Below are 14,012 nucleotides of genomic sequence, written 5' to 3'. Positions count from 1 at the left end.
TCTCGTTTTCTCTCTCACTTTGGAATAAAAAATGCAGTGCTCCCTGCTGAGTTCTCTTTAAAATTCACATTGTCTCTTCAAATAAAGGCTGGGAGGGTGAGGTAGTGCTTTGAAAACCAGAACTCAGTCATACATTGCAGGGCCAGATCCTAGAGGATTATTCTCTCTCAGGACACTTTATAACTTCATGAGAACTTCTGGCCTGGCTTGTCTCACCAGCTTAGTGAGAGTGGCCCCAGTGGATGGCAGGATGACTGAGATCCCTACACCCCCTTCCATCAGGATGGCTGGTGGAGACTTTTTAAACCATGATAAAGCAAATTCCTTTTTTTTAATTTGCCCTGGGGATGGTGGGGCCCATTTTCTGTGCAGCCAGGGGATGCTCCCTGCACCCAGAGGCAGAGGGAAGCCCTGCTGCAGCACGAGGCTCTCCATTGTGGCTGATGCAGACTGGGCTGTGGTAATGTGGTTTTCCCCTGCTTTTGGTGTGATTTGTGACTGCAGCAGCCTGTGCTGCCCCAAGGCTGTGGTGAGCTGCCAGCGTCGCCGCTGGAAAGCTCAGAGCTGGATGAGCATCCCATTCCTAGGAGAAGTGCCTGGCAGGACAGCGTGGCTGTGCTTTGCTCACACAGGGGAAATAAAGAGAGGAACTTTTCCTCCCGACCCACCCGGACTTTTGGTAGCAAAAGCTTGGGAGCAAGGGGGTGAAGCTGGCAACTTTCTTTGTGTTGTTTCAGCCTTTCCTTCCCCACTGTGGCAATGAGAGAAATGAAGCTCACAGAGGAGCACTGTATTGTAAATGCTGCACTTTTATTTTTCTTAAATGATGCTCTCACCAGGCCATTACACTGTCCTGGGACAAATGGATCTGTGCTGAGACACAGCACTGAGCACAGACACTGCAGCAGGACAGAGCTCCCCATGCAGCACCCACACCCAGGGGACAAGGACATGGAGACCTCACCATGACAGACAGGGAGCAAGGGTTGAGCAGACCCTTTAAGTGACATTGCAGCTTCAGGAAATTATGACCGGTCCTGTCATTCTTGCAATACTGTGTCTGTGATTTTTCAGTAAACTGAAGCAAGGAGCAACTGTTGGACTCTGGTCCAAGGGTTCAGCAGGGCTTTACATCTCTGCCTGTGTCTGTGTGCTGGGCTGGGGTATGAAGGAGAGTGACTGGAGCACCTTGATGTCAGTGTTCCTGAGGCCTTTGCCCTGCTAAACTCTTGGAAACAGAAGATTGGTGGAAAAATGTCGGTTTTGACAAGTCTTTCATGCACATAGTTCAGACCTGTCACAGCGATGTCAAAATTCATCAGCGTAGTGAACCTATTAAACCTGGGGCAGAGCTGAACCATCTACAGCTCCAGTTCAGGAGGCAGAGCACAGCACACAGGGAATCCCTCTCCTTCCCTCGCGGGGCACTTCGGAGCTGGCCTGGGTGGGAGCGCGGGTGCCAGGCGGGAGCTCCTGGGGCCGGGCGCTGCCAGCGCGGCTGCGGGCGCGGGTTCCCGTGCGGGGCAGCGCCGGGGCTCTCCGCGGGAGGGAGCGCCCGCGCGGGGCCGGGCAGCCCCGGGCTCCGCTCCGCCTCGCTGGGCGGGCGGATCCCAGCTCCTGATTTTCCCGGGGGCTGCAGAGGCTTGTCCCGGCCCTGCGCGATCCTGCTTGGCTGCCGCCCTCCCCGCCTCCCTCCACCTCCTCCTCCTCCTCCACCACCACCCCATGTGCTTCCTGCCGGGCCAAGTTCGCGGAGCGCCGCCGCACGCCGGGCCAGCGGAGCGGAGCCGCAGCGGAGCGGGGCGCAGGGCAGCGGGCGCGGCTGCTGCGGGGCGCGGCGGGGCAGGCTCGGCGGAGCGCCGGCTCCAGCCTCGGGGCGCGCTCGCCCGGCCGCGGCGGCCCCTGCCCGCCCGCACCATGCCGCGGCGGCGCGGCTGCCTGCCGCCCCTCCTGTGCGCGCTGGCCGCCCTCAGCCTGCCGCTGCTGCTGGCCGCCGAGCCCCGCGCCAAAAGTTGCTCCGAAGTGCGGAGGCTCTACGCCGCCAAGGGCTTCAGCCAGAGCGAGGCGCCCAGCCACGAGATCAGCGGTGAGTCGCGATCCTCGCCGCCGCCTTTGTGCGCGCTCGGCCCGGCCCCGCGGAGCGCGAGGTGCGCGCCCGGCTCCCCCCGGCGCGGGGCCCGGAGCCCGGCTCGGGGCGCGCTGCCCGGCTCGGCGCGGCTCGGGTCGGCTCCGCGGAGCTCGGCGCCCATCCCGCGCGGAGGGTCCCGGCGCGGTCCCGGCTGCCCGCCCCCCGTGCCAGGCCGTGCCGGGCGGGACCGCGCCTGTTGCCGGCCCCGCTCCCGGCTCGGCGGCGGCGCGGGCGCTCCTGCCCTTGGGTCGCCGCTCGCCCCGGCGGGGAGCGGGCCCGTCCCGCCCCGGTGCCCGGCGGCTGCTAGCGGAGGGACTGAGCCATGGCTCCTTTTTTTTTTTTTTTTTTCTTTTTTTTTTTTTTTTCTTTCCCCCTTCCTTTTTCTTTCTTTCTTCCCTCAACCTTCGTCCCGAGGTACTTGCGCATCCCGGGGACAGGAGTGCTCGCAGCCGGCAGCAGTAGGAAATGGTAGCTAATGTGCTCACACCCAAAACATTTTATTCTTTTTGTTTCATCCTTCATCTCCCTCCCAGGGCCGCTGCTTTTATTTCCCCTTCTGAATGACCTACTGGACCGCATTCTCCGCGGAACAAAGGAAGTGCCTTTTTAGCTGGAATCCTCGGAGACCACCAAGGACTCCAGCTCATGCACTGCAATTTCGCACTACTTTCAACAATAACAAAAATGCATGACTGAATGGCTCAAAAATGTGGAGTGTTGGAGGCATTCATTTCGGTCTGGGACACTGTCACAACACAGACAGACCCCAAGTAAATACCTTTAGACGGCTCAGATAGAAGCTGGGGGTAATCTTTACCATTGGTGTGCCCTCCAGATATGCATACATTATCCTTTTCACTGACAAAATTAAAATCATTTCAGTCGCTTGTGCTTTTGTATTGTCAGACTAATGATATGCATTTAGCCTACATCTGTTTGAATAAAATTGCAGGCCCGTTTACTTCTCCAAGAAATATTTTAATGAGAAACGTCTGACTGGTTGCAGTTAAAATACTCTCGCCCCTTCACTCTGCCTGCTTTGTAAAATGGTCTCTAATAAATAGTCTTGCATTTGAGTCCAGCCCTCATCAGTGTAGGATCAGAACGTGAGCAGACTTCCCCTTAAGTCCAGTATTGGGAAGGTTTGACCTAGTCCTTATTTTACATATTATTGTTTAAGATGACTTGGTGAGCTTTGGAGAATGTCAGGAGTAGATCATGCTGACAGGGCTTCCATTTGAAGCTCTAAAGCTGTTGTGTGTTTGAGAAAAGTGATGAGCAAGGTAAGATTATTTGACAAAAGAAGGGCTTTCTGCAGTGACATGCTGAAAGTATCGCCTGGGTTATGTTGCTGTTCCAGGGGCGCAGGGAGTCTGTGTCTGGCCTTGCTTGGAAAGCAACAGGTCCTGCAAAGTTGTGTTTTAAATGTAATCCTGCTGTGCAGGGTATTTCAGGTGGTGGAAGTCTTTAAAAGGAGGCGTGCTGTGTACAGCTTTAAAGTGTGGTGTACCTCAAGTGTGGCTGAATTTAAAATTAAACCTGGAGTGGGGTGCTACACCTGCTGCAGTTTCACGTTCCCCCTGTGAATTCATGTGGTTTTGGCGTGGGTTGTGTTTAGAGGCTCCGGATCTCCCCCCTCGCTGCTCAGCTGGTGCAGGCAGGTCTAACCACCAGTCCCTGGTGTTGAGCTCTCTCAGAGTGGAGAACTTCACCTGTGGCATCAGCACAGGGCACTGCAGTCCCATGGGCCAGGTGATAAAGCTGCAGGCTGAGGTCTGGCACGGGGGTGAGAGGTCTGTGGTGTGTATTGTGTCTAGAACAGGGTCACTTGCCAAAGCTTTGATTTCAGATGGTGTTTCAGGTGATAAGTGGCGTGTTTTCCATCAGGAGAGTGAGTGGTTTGGACAGGCCGTTACCTGGGCGCCTGGCTATCGGTGGGAACACGATAAATGTGTGTGAGGGAATGAGCCATGTGCTTGGCCAAGGATCCCACTGGGATGATGGTGGAAACTGGTGATTTCTGCTTGGTGCCACCTCTCTGCTCACTAAAGTGGTGGAGGACAGCTTGGGGAGGCTTCAGTGGGCTGAATGGCATCACGTGTGGACACATCAGTGCTGATGGAATGATGTGTGGACACATGGTTGTTCATGTCTGAAGTGCATCGGCTTCTTTGTTAGATTTTTGTACTGATTTGATGGATTATGTCTTATTCTCACATTCTCTTAGCAAGTTGCTTTAGATCACAGTGCAGACAGAAACTTCCTAGCATCTTTGTGAAAAGGTGTCCTAAGAGCTGTGGCAGATTTGTTTCTGTAAGTGTAGTGATTTCTTTGCTGTTGGGGATTACTGATCCTACAGAATGTTGGCCTGGGATTGTAAAGTGAAGCAGCTGTGTGGTGCAGGCAAATGTGTCCCTGCACTGAGCTATGTGACATCAAGTGAAACTCATCCTCACTGGAAGGCCATGGGAGTCATTTGGGGTTTTATAGCATCTCACATGGATTTTTTGGCCACATTATTTTCTTCTGGAGCAGCAGATATGTAAACTTTTTTCTTTCAAGGAAATGCCCATTCCAGCAGGCGTTTTATCTGTATCATTGCTATTTCAGTGGCATTAAAAGGCTGCTCCTTCACCATAATTACCCAGGAGTTCACTTTAATACCTATTTAGAAGATGTTTAGGACCTAATTAGAGTATGCATAAATAGCAGGTTATATCTTGCTGAAGTACCTAGGCATTTCTTAAAGAAGTGCACAGCTGGCCAACTCACTGCTTGCTTGATAAGAGGTGTAAAATGGGTTATTTGTGGTGTGGGACACAGAGAACTTGTTTCCTTTTATGTCGCTTTGGTGTTAGAGGTATAAACACAGACTACTGCTATAAATCTGTGTGGAAGCTTTTCATAATCTGTGGCCCTTTGGTGCTGCTTTGTACCTGAGTGTTCCTCAGTGGCTGCTGCTCCTCCAGCCCTGTGATGTGTGTGTGGCAAAGCTCCTGGCAGTGGTGAGATGCAATCTTGCTGTTGCTGGAGAGGTCAGTGCTTTCATAGACCTGATGTCTACATAGCTGGTTTGTGAAACCTGACTCTTGATAGCCTGTAGATAGTGGTGGTGTGGGCAGAGCACCAGCTTCTGACTGCTTTTAAGATGACTTTGACAGTTTCCCAAGGACGGGTCACATCTTGGGAAGTTCTAGGTCCTGGAGCCACTGACTTTGTTCAAACTCTACCCAGAATATTCCTTATGGATTCCAGGTGTCTCTGAGCTGTCCTGATAGGGCTGAACTCCCCGGAGTGACCATCTGAAGGGGCTGCTTACCCTGGTTGGTGTGGTGGGGCTGCAGAATGAAATGCAAAGTGAGCTGGTGCGGTGGCATCTGGAGACCCACAGTAGGTGGCTGTGATTTAAAAAACAAAAAACCCCCCACCCAACCTTTCTTTCAAAAGGCTGCTTCTTGCCCCCGGGTGTTAAACAGACGGAAATTCCTTCGCTTTTCCTGCTAATTGGAAGAACTAGATGTTTCTTTTCCTGGATTGAAAAGGAGAAAAAAAAACCAAAACCATCTTGCCTGTTGGTGGAAAATGTAGCCAGTTAAGTGGCAAAATTCCTTCAGCAGTGTCATCCCTGCTTTCACTGGCACTGCTCTCCTGGCAGTGGTGGAGAGCACAGAGCAAACCTGGAGCCTGTCTTTGCAGGGAGCCGGGTGCAAGCAGCACTCTGTTCAGTCTAGTGAAGTGTTCAGTGTAATTAATCTCTATTTAAACCAAATTAATTGAATAGCTGCATTTATTTGTGAGAGCAGTTCTTTCTCCATGGCAGAGGAAATCGGTTGACCCTTGATTTTTGGACTTTGGGACTTTGCCCAAAGCAACTGTGGGTGGGTGTGCTCTGATGTCCTGCTCACTTGTCCCCAGTGTATTTATGGCTGTCAGTAGGTGCTCTGTCCTTGTGTCCTGCCCTTGGTCAGTCAGGATTTGTTTGCATTGCTGTTTGTTGGGGTTTAACCCCAGCCAGCAACCAAGCCTCACACAGGCACTCGTTCACTTCCCTACCTAAAGGATTAGGGAGAGGACCAAGAGGGTAAATGGAAGGAAACTTGTGGGTTGAGAAGAATCCAATTCAACAGGGAAAGCAAAAGCTGAGCATGCAAGCAAAGCCAGGAATTCAGTGTTTCCTTGGGCAGGCAGGTGTTCAGCCATCCCAGGAAAGCAGGGCCCCATCACATGTAACAGTGACTTGGGAAGACAAACACCATCACTCCAAATGTCCTCCCCTTTCTCCTTCTTTCCCTCACTTTATATATGACCATGATGTCATATGGTCTGGAATCTCTCTTTGGTCACTTGGGGTCACCTGTCCCAGCTGTGTCTCTTCCTTCAACTTCCTTGCCAGCATATCAGTACAAGAAGCAGAAAATACTTTGGCTGTGTGTAATCCCAGCTCAGCAATAACAAAAACTTTTCCGTATTATCAACCCTATGCTCAGCACAAATCCAGAACACAGTCCCATACTAACCACTGTGAAGAAAATTAACTCTACTCCAGCCAAAACCAGCCCATTGTTTTACATGTCAAGTTCAGCAAATGCTTCTTTAGTTTTTCACATGCTTCTCTTCCATGTGGCCTCTTCCAACTGAGAAAGGCTTTCTGGATCCCCTCCAGGCCAGTGTTACTCGGCTGTCTGGCACTGCTGCAGTCGGGTTGCAGAGGCAGCTCTGGACTTGCTGTGCTATGAGAAATACCAGATAACACCTGGTCATCCTCGAGGTCTGTTTGAAGGTGTGGAGTGACCTGGCCACCGGCTGTACCTACTTGCCGCGATTCCTCTCCGATGAAGGCAGTGGTCCTTGGCGGGCAGGGGGGTTTTCTCCTGATTACCTGGCCAGCCATGGGTGGGGGGGAAGTGACCATTGGAGAGAACATCCCCTCGGCCTTCACAAGTTGGCTGGCATGGAAAACTAAACGAGAGAGCAGCTTGAAGTATTTTTAGCCTCTTCTAATGTCATTTAGCAACTGGAAGCGGCGGGAGGGGGGAGCTGGCAGCGTGCGAGTTGCCCGCAGGCCACCGAGGAGCGCTGGCGGCGCGGCCGGGCTGGAGGGGGCTGGCGGCGGCTCCCGGCTGAGTCACGGCTCCGAGCCCGGCTCCGGCCGCCGCTCGCCGGGACGCGGCTTTCTCTGCCTCTCCCTCTTTCCCTCTCTCTCTGCGAATGTGCAGCTCGGGGTTTTGTTCGGCTGCAGCGGCGCTCCGTGTCCTAGCAGCCGGCAGCGTGAAGCATGTGGTTAGCAGCAACTGCTCGCAGTGGTCCGGGCTGAGTGGGAGTATCGTTTTCCTTGGCAGGCACTTCATAGAAAGTTCTGTTTTTTCTGCCAGAATAAGCAGTCATTACATTCCATACAATTCATAGTCAAATTATTATCTATTGTTAAAATTGCCTTAATTATCAGATGTTTCCTTAGACATGTAGCTGTTTTTTAAGAGGCTGAATAGGCGTGTGTACATTGTGCAGAAGGCCTGAGCTGCACAATGTTTTCAGTACTGTTTTGTAGTTTCAGGGAGATTTTCTGTGGCTTTCGTATGTCAACAGGCTTTTTATTCATACTGAAACAGCAGCAGAGCAAGGCCAGCACGACAGCATGGCGGTGTTTTGGGTCTCTGCATCTCCCCTCTGCTATGGTATTTCCTTGGTACCTGTGGAGCCAAGAAAGTTCAGGATGGAGCATCACTGCTGTGTGTGTGCGATGGCTCTGATGGGAGAAGGTTCCAGATGAGCTTCTTCTGTCTTGGAGGTGCAGGCAGCATCTGCCCAATAGGACTGGGACCTCTGTCAAGAGGCTGGAAAGGTCCCAGTTCCTTGAGGTGATGAGGTCTGTGATGCCTTAGCCTGCTCTTGGTGTTGGATGGTGGCGCGTGCAGACCCCACTGCCCTGGTTCTGTGCAGTGGGTTGCCAACCCTGGAAGCTGCATGGCTGGGAAGGACTGCCAGTCCTCAAGAGGTGTCAGATGTATGGTTCTCATCTCCTGTCCCCTTCACACATGCCATTCCCATGGACTAACCAGGGACTTCTGTGGATATGCATGTGTGTTGAGTTGCACAGGCTCAGTCCTTGACATCTCCCGCAGGTGTGGGCAGCATCAGGATAGGGCATCAGGATTATTCAGTCTGCTGCAAGATTCTTTACTACTTGCTTTTGTTCTGCCTTTTTTTTTTTTTTTTTTTGGTGGGGGGATGGACATTCTTGCTAGCCAGAGAGGTCAGGATGTGTCTCCTCGCCGGCGGCCAGGCTGAGAGTGAGCTGCCAGTCCCAGTCTCCCGGGCAATAACCTCCTTGCATTCCTCACATTCCTCCTGCTTTCTCTTTCTTTTGAGATTATGAAGATAACTTCCTTCTCCCATTGCTAAGCAATGTGAGGACCCAGTAAGCTTCCCTCTTGTTCCCTAAATTACCTTGTGTGCTCCAGGATGCCCCATGGCAAACCCCTCTGGTGCCCTGAAAGGTGCAGTTTGTGCTCTTCACTGGGGTTTGTGCATCTCAGGAAGAAAGCTGCTGTGTGTATTCTTTCTTTTAATTGCCAAGTTTTTTAATTAAAAGAGATTACTACTTTGTTGTAGCCCGTCTTACATGCTTCCTGGTTTGTTAAAGAAGTGTTTCATGAAACTATTTTGCTTTTCTAGGAGAGATTTTTTTTGTGTTTTTCTTTGCCCATGCAGTCTGCAGAGGCTGTGGCCGAAGCACCATGTTTGTGCCAGAGAATTTTCTTCTTGTTTACATCTTTCTGGTCCGGGAAAGGTGCTCAGATAAAAATAGCATGTTGGGAAGAGGGAACCTGGTGAGAAAGTGTTGGAGGCTTTATGTGTGCAGAGCAGCCGTGTGGGCTGTTGGCAGGCTTTGCCCCGTGAGGATGTAGCTGTGGTAGTTTTCTTAGGCTGGTGTTTTCTGTTTGAAAATGACCATGGTTGGCACAATCACCTTCCCTGCTAGTTTGTGCCTTCCTGTCTGTCACCTCTCATGTCTCTGTGGGTCCTGGGAGAGGAGGGAGGTGGGATGTGGTGCTTTTCCTCAAGGGCAGCAGTGCATCACCTCACTGGCAAAGTGCTTGAAAGGATGGAGATGGTGCTTAAGATGTGTGCATGGGGATAGCAGCTGTTGGGATCAATTTCAATTAAGGGCTACTCAGTGTTGATTTTAATGTGAAATTAGAACTATAGTAACCTCTTTCCCAATGTAAAGCATTGCCAGATTCCCCACCTCCCAGAAAACATTCTTAGAAATACTTTTTTTGTTGTCCATCTTCTAAGCAGAGAAATAAAATGTGTTATTTTCCTGTCTTTCTACTCATATTTTCTGTGGCTTACACAGCCAGTGGCTGATGGCCTTGGATTTGTGGGAGTTCCCTGTGAGGCACTTCTCTCACTGCAAGCTTTGGTGTTGGAAAGGTACATGGATGGTGGAGAGGGGCTACCCTGAGCAAAGGATTTTGAAGGAGTATTTCTCTTAATGTTTCCAATTTAGAAGCTGAGAATTGTCTGGATTTTAAGCAAATTCAGATGGGAGCAAACAATGATGAAATGTTTAAAATATGTTTGAACATTTTTGTGGGAATAGGAGCAGTTCTTACACAGGCGAGGCTGCAGCTTTCAGGAGGTGAAAATATGTGGCCCTTACACATTGTCAGCATTGTTGCTGCCTTTTTTTTTTCCTCCTTCTTTTTCCTTTTTTAAAAATGCTCATAGGAAATTGGCTTTGGTAATTGAGTTTCTACAGAACCACAACATCCAATAGCTGTTCCTTTCCAGGGGTCACCCTTAGGTTAGTTTAAGTAATGTGCAGTCAGTTTAACCTCTTGTGGTTTGTAGTGCTATTCTAGAAATTACTGGTGATTTGGGGTGTGTTAGAGTAACAACTTCACAGGAAAACCCCAAATGTCAGGGTGTCTGGTTTTCAGAGAGCTCTGACCGCTTGCCTTGTGAAAACCAGGCACCTCAAGGTCCGTCCCTTCTTGCGTTGGAAAATGCAGTTAAAGCCTTTATGGCCCGTTGACTTTCCCTTTGAAAGAAGCTGAAATAGCCCTGGGTAATTTGTTTACCTACACTGACTTATAACATCCTCCTGCTCGGAAGCACAGTGCAGAACCTGTGCTGGATGCTCTGGGTTGGGTCACATCGCTCTGCATGGCACTGATGGAGGAGCAGCAGTGCTCTCGACCCCCAAATCCCAGGGTTTAGGGGATTTGCTGGCAGCAGAGGACCAGCTTTAAGAAATTATGAGCTGGGGCTTTAGCTTTGTAGCATTGACAGTTTGGTATAAAAAGCTCTGTCATCAGGCTGTGATGACAGGGGGTGATAAATCACTCTTGGCTGGTACTACAGGTTCTAATAATGGTGTTTAAAAAAGATTACATGGGTTTTAATACAAACTTTTTGCTTCTTTGTACTCTCTTCTTTTTAAAGAGTTGAGCCTGTTTTGATTCAGCATTCTTGGAACATAAAGATGGAGACAGGATTTTTACTGGACTGAAATGCAGTTTTTTGCTTCTCCTACAAACATGAGGATCTCATTTGAGTGTCTTTATAGCCAACTGGCTGGCAGTGTCCTCTGTATAAGGGAGTTGGCTTGTTTGTTTGTTTTAAAGGTAACTTTGCCCCATGGAAGATTAAAGAGCAAGCAGCTTCACCCAGTTGTGGTGAGTGCTGCTATTGGAAAGAAATTAGTGATAGGGAGAGCCATGCAGTAAGGGGGATAAATAACCTCCTGTACCTTCCTTGACTTTCCTTGGCCCATTCCCATGGGAGGGACAGAGCATTTAGTGATCAAAGAAACGGGCACAGTTACAAGCCTGATGGAAAATCAATCCCTTGCCAGCTATGTATGGGCACCCAGGCAGGCTTTGCCTTTGCTCTGAATAGTGCGGGCTGGATTTTTTTGTGTACCTGCCAACCTTAGGGTTTGTGAAGTGTGGTGGCCAGCAGTCCTGGGGGAGCACAGGATGCCTGGTGAGCCAAGGCTGTGAGGCAGCAGTGCCCCTTTGCCTGGGCAGAGGCACTGGGAGCAGCTGGCAAACACCCGGCGTACAGATCAGGGGTCAGAGTGGTGCTGCTGGTTTAGTTTGGACTGGAGGAAAACAAACAGGCTTCCTCCTGAGTTTTGGCTCTGTGTAGAGACAGAACTGAGGGTGCCATAGGGCAATATGCTTTTCTTCTCGGTGGGGGGAAAAATGGCTTTAATGCGTCTGCTAATGATTCAGCGCTGTTTACATAATAATTGTGGTTCGCTTTCATTAGCTCTCATAATGAGATTGCTTTCTTCCAGTGCAATGCTCGCTGGTTTGGTTTTACACGCTCCTGCCTCCCTGCTCCTGAGCATGGCAGTGGGATGAGGAGGGAGTGCAAGGGCTCTGTGCCTGCCTGGCCTCCCTTCCCCGGCTCCTGGCATGGAAGAAAGCTCACACACAACTGCTCACTGGAAAGGAGAGGAGGTGAAGAGGTTTTGTACTGCTGGGACGCAGGTGGTGGTTTGGAGCATCATCACAGTGGTTTGGAGCATCCTGGCATCTTAGCCGAGATGGGTTTAAATCCATTTTGCGTGAGGTTCTCTCAGCTTCGTACTGAAAACTCTTGGGCTTACCTGCTTGCGAGGGAGGGAATCCAGTGACCTGCTTCCCCCAGAGGAAGAAGCCAGGTCCTTTTGTCTCCCAGTTCCACCATATCAGAAGCACTGATCTGTGACAGTGGATGTGCATCATGGATGTTGTTGGTGTGTCACTGCTGCAGCCTAACCTTGTTAGCATTCCATGTCTGAGTAACTGTGAACGGTGGCAATGCTCCCAGGTTCCTGCCTCCTGCAGCACCCAGCTGGGAAATGGGTGCTCCAGCCCAGCTGCTGTGCCCAGGAGCTGCACCCACTGCTGAGCTCTTCTGAATTAATAATATCACTTGGAGGAAAACACAATAGCGTGAGTGCTGCCTTTGAAAAGGTAAGGCTGGCTGTTGTTGGGTTGGGTGGGTTTTTTCCCTTTGCAGTGTAGTAGTGGGTACAGGAGGGTCTCAGAGCTGGAGGACGTGGCTGAGCATGGCACAGCACTGGGCTGGAGCAGAATGGGTCCCCATGGAGCAGTGGGTGCTCACCCAGGGGTGCCATGGGGAGTGTGGGGTCTGTGTGTGTGACTTTGCAAATATCCTGGGGGATCTGTGCCCTCTCCCCTTTGGCTGAAAGTGACTGTTTCTTTAGATATATGTCTCAGTTTGTTGCCACTGGTAGATTAAGGTCTGGACTGCTGGAGGGTCCTGAGCAGAGGATGAGTTGACCTTCTTCTTTCCAAAACAAAACACTTTTATGGGGGCTGGGAAAGGTGTGACTGCTTTTGGCCATGTGGCTTCTGCTAATCAACATGAGTTAATTGGGGCTGGTTGAAGAGCTGTGGCTTGGTGGGTAGAGGAGGCTGGAAGAGATGGGGCTCAGGGCTGCTCAGCCCTGTTGAATCCAGCCCACCAAGGGGATCCTGGTGCAGGCGCCTCGCTAGTGAAAACGCCACATAACTCAGCCCTCTGCGTTACTAAAGGCTCCTTTATACCTCTTCCTGCTATAACTCCTGTGAGAACAGCTGCTCTTTTCAGCAGCCTTCCTTATGGGGAAAGTGCTGTGAGGGGAGCAGCCTGGCTGGCACGGGGCTGCTCCAAACCAGCCCTGAAGCTGCTGTTGAGGCAGTCTGGGAGTGGGCAAGGATGCCAGGCGAGCCTGGTGCTCCTGTCCAGCCTGGCCAAAACAAGGGCTGTGGGTCCGCTGCTTGCTGCCCAGCTGGCTCAGTAGGATCCTGGAAAATAGTTGTGGAAAGTAGGGGTTAATTTCTAGGTATCAAAATATGCACAAAAGGTTAAATGAGACTTCCTCCTTGTCAATGAATTACGGCTTGAAAATATTTGCATTCTTTCCTGAAAGATTTAGGAATAATTATACAGCACTCAGGGGCAAGGCATTCCCAGATAAACTTAACAACTCTATAATTTGTACTCGAGGCAGGGTTTCCTGTAAATGATAGCTTTGTTTAATTTTACAATACTGCTTCCAAGTGTTTGCTTACTATGAATTGCCAGCTAAGCTGGACTTGTGAATCTGGAAGAGTCTTTATTTGTTTGTTATTGCAGACAGTAAGAGCTGCTGTGTTAGGCTAAAACTTGGCATCTCCTCTACAAGCTGTAGGCATCTCTCCCTAGGCAGGTTTGGTGCAGTGGGCAGCTGATGTAGGGTGTGAACAGCTTTCCAACTTCTCTGTACAAAATTCCTGAGCTTCTCTAGGATCTCCTCCTGCTCTGCCTTTCTTTTTCTGGGGTTGGGAAAGGAACGCTGCAGTTGCAATGCACATACTTTATTTCCATTACTCAAAGCTGGAGTCATGCATAGTTACAGCCAAAGACACTTCAGCAGCTCTGGGGATAACAAGATAGCTGACAGACTGGAATGCGGATTTATCAGGGGTAAAAACTGGCAAAATTCCTTATTTCTGGTTCTTCTTTTTAAATAGGCCCTTCATGCTCCTGCTGCAAGAGCCCACCACATATTTAACTCCTTGTGTTCTCCCAGCTGGGTCCAGGGATGAGCACTGGTACTGCCCATGTTTCTTTTGGGATTAAATTGCTCAGTCCCACATAGTTCCTAGGTGTTGTTTTTAAACTGCAAAACTCTTTAAGAAGGGCTTTCAATGGGTTTTTATTTTAAAGTGCAAGCGTTTGCACCAGATGTCTGTCTGAGTGACCACAGAATGTAAATTTTACTGTGTGTTGCCTTTGGACTGGCAGTTTGGGAGACTACTGGGCAGTTAACATAGGCAGATTGTGCCATGAAATCCGCTGCCTTGGATTTGATTCATATTAATTTCTTTCAAAGCAA

General features: G+C 50.3%; 1 protein-coding gene across 2 annotated transcripts in view; it reads left to right on the top strand.

The window, feature by feature from the left end:
- Positions 1 to 1,596: 1,596 nt before the first annotated feature.
- The window catches only part of GPC4 (glypican 4), a 67,960-nt gene continuing 55,544 nt past the window's right edge, over positions 1,597 to 14,012 (top strand). Inside the window, exon 1 of one of the 2 annotated variants that reach the window (XM_054641433.2) lies at positions 1,597 to 2,086. In XM_054641433.2, coding sequence (XP_054497408.2) covers positions 1,726 to 2,086 — 361 coding nt within the window. In that variant the 5' untranslated portion in view covers positions 1,597 to 1,725. Of the gene's footprint in view, positions 2,087 to 12,083; positions 12,103 to 14,012 lie in introns of those variants that run through there. The other variant, XM_077186005.1, reaches the window with a different exon arrangement.

Source organism: Agelaius phoeniceus, chromosome 14 (assembly GCF_051311805.1).
Source record: "Agelaius phoeniceus isolate bAgePho1 chromosome 14, bAgePho1.hap1, whole genome shotgun sequence".
NCBI lineage: Eukaryota > Metazoa > Chordata > Aves > Passeriformes > Icteridae > Agelaius > Agelaius phoeniceus.
This window is presented reverse-complemented; position numbering and strand designations above follow the sequence as displayed.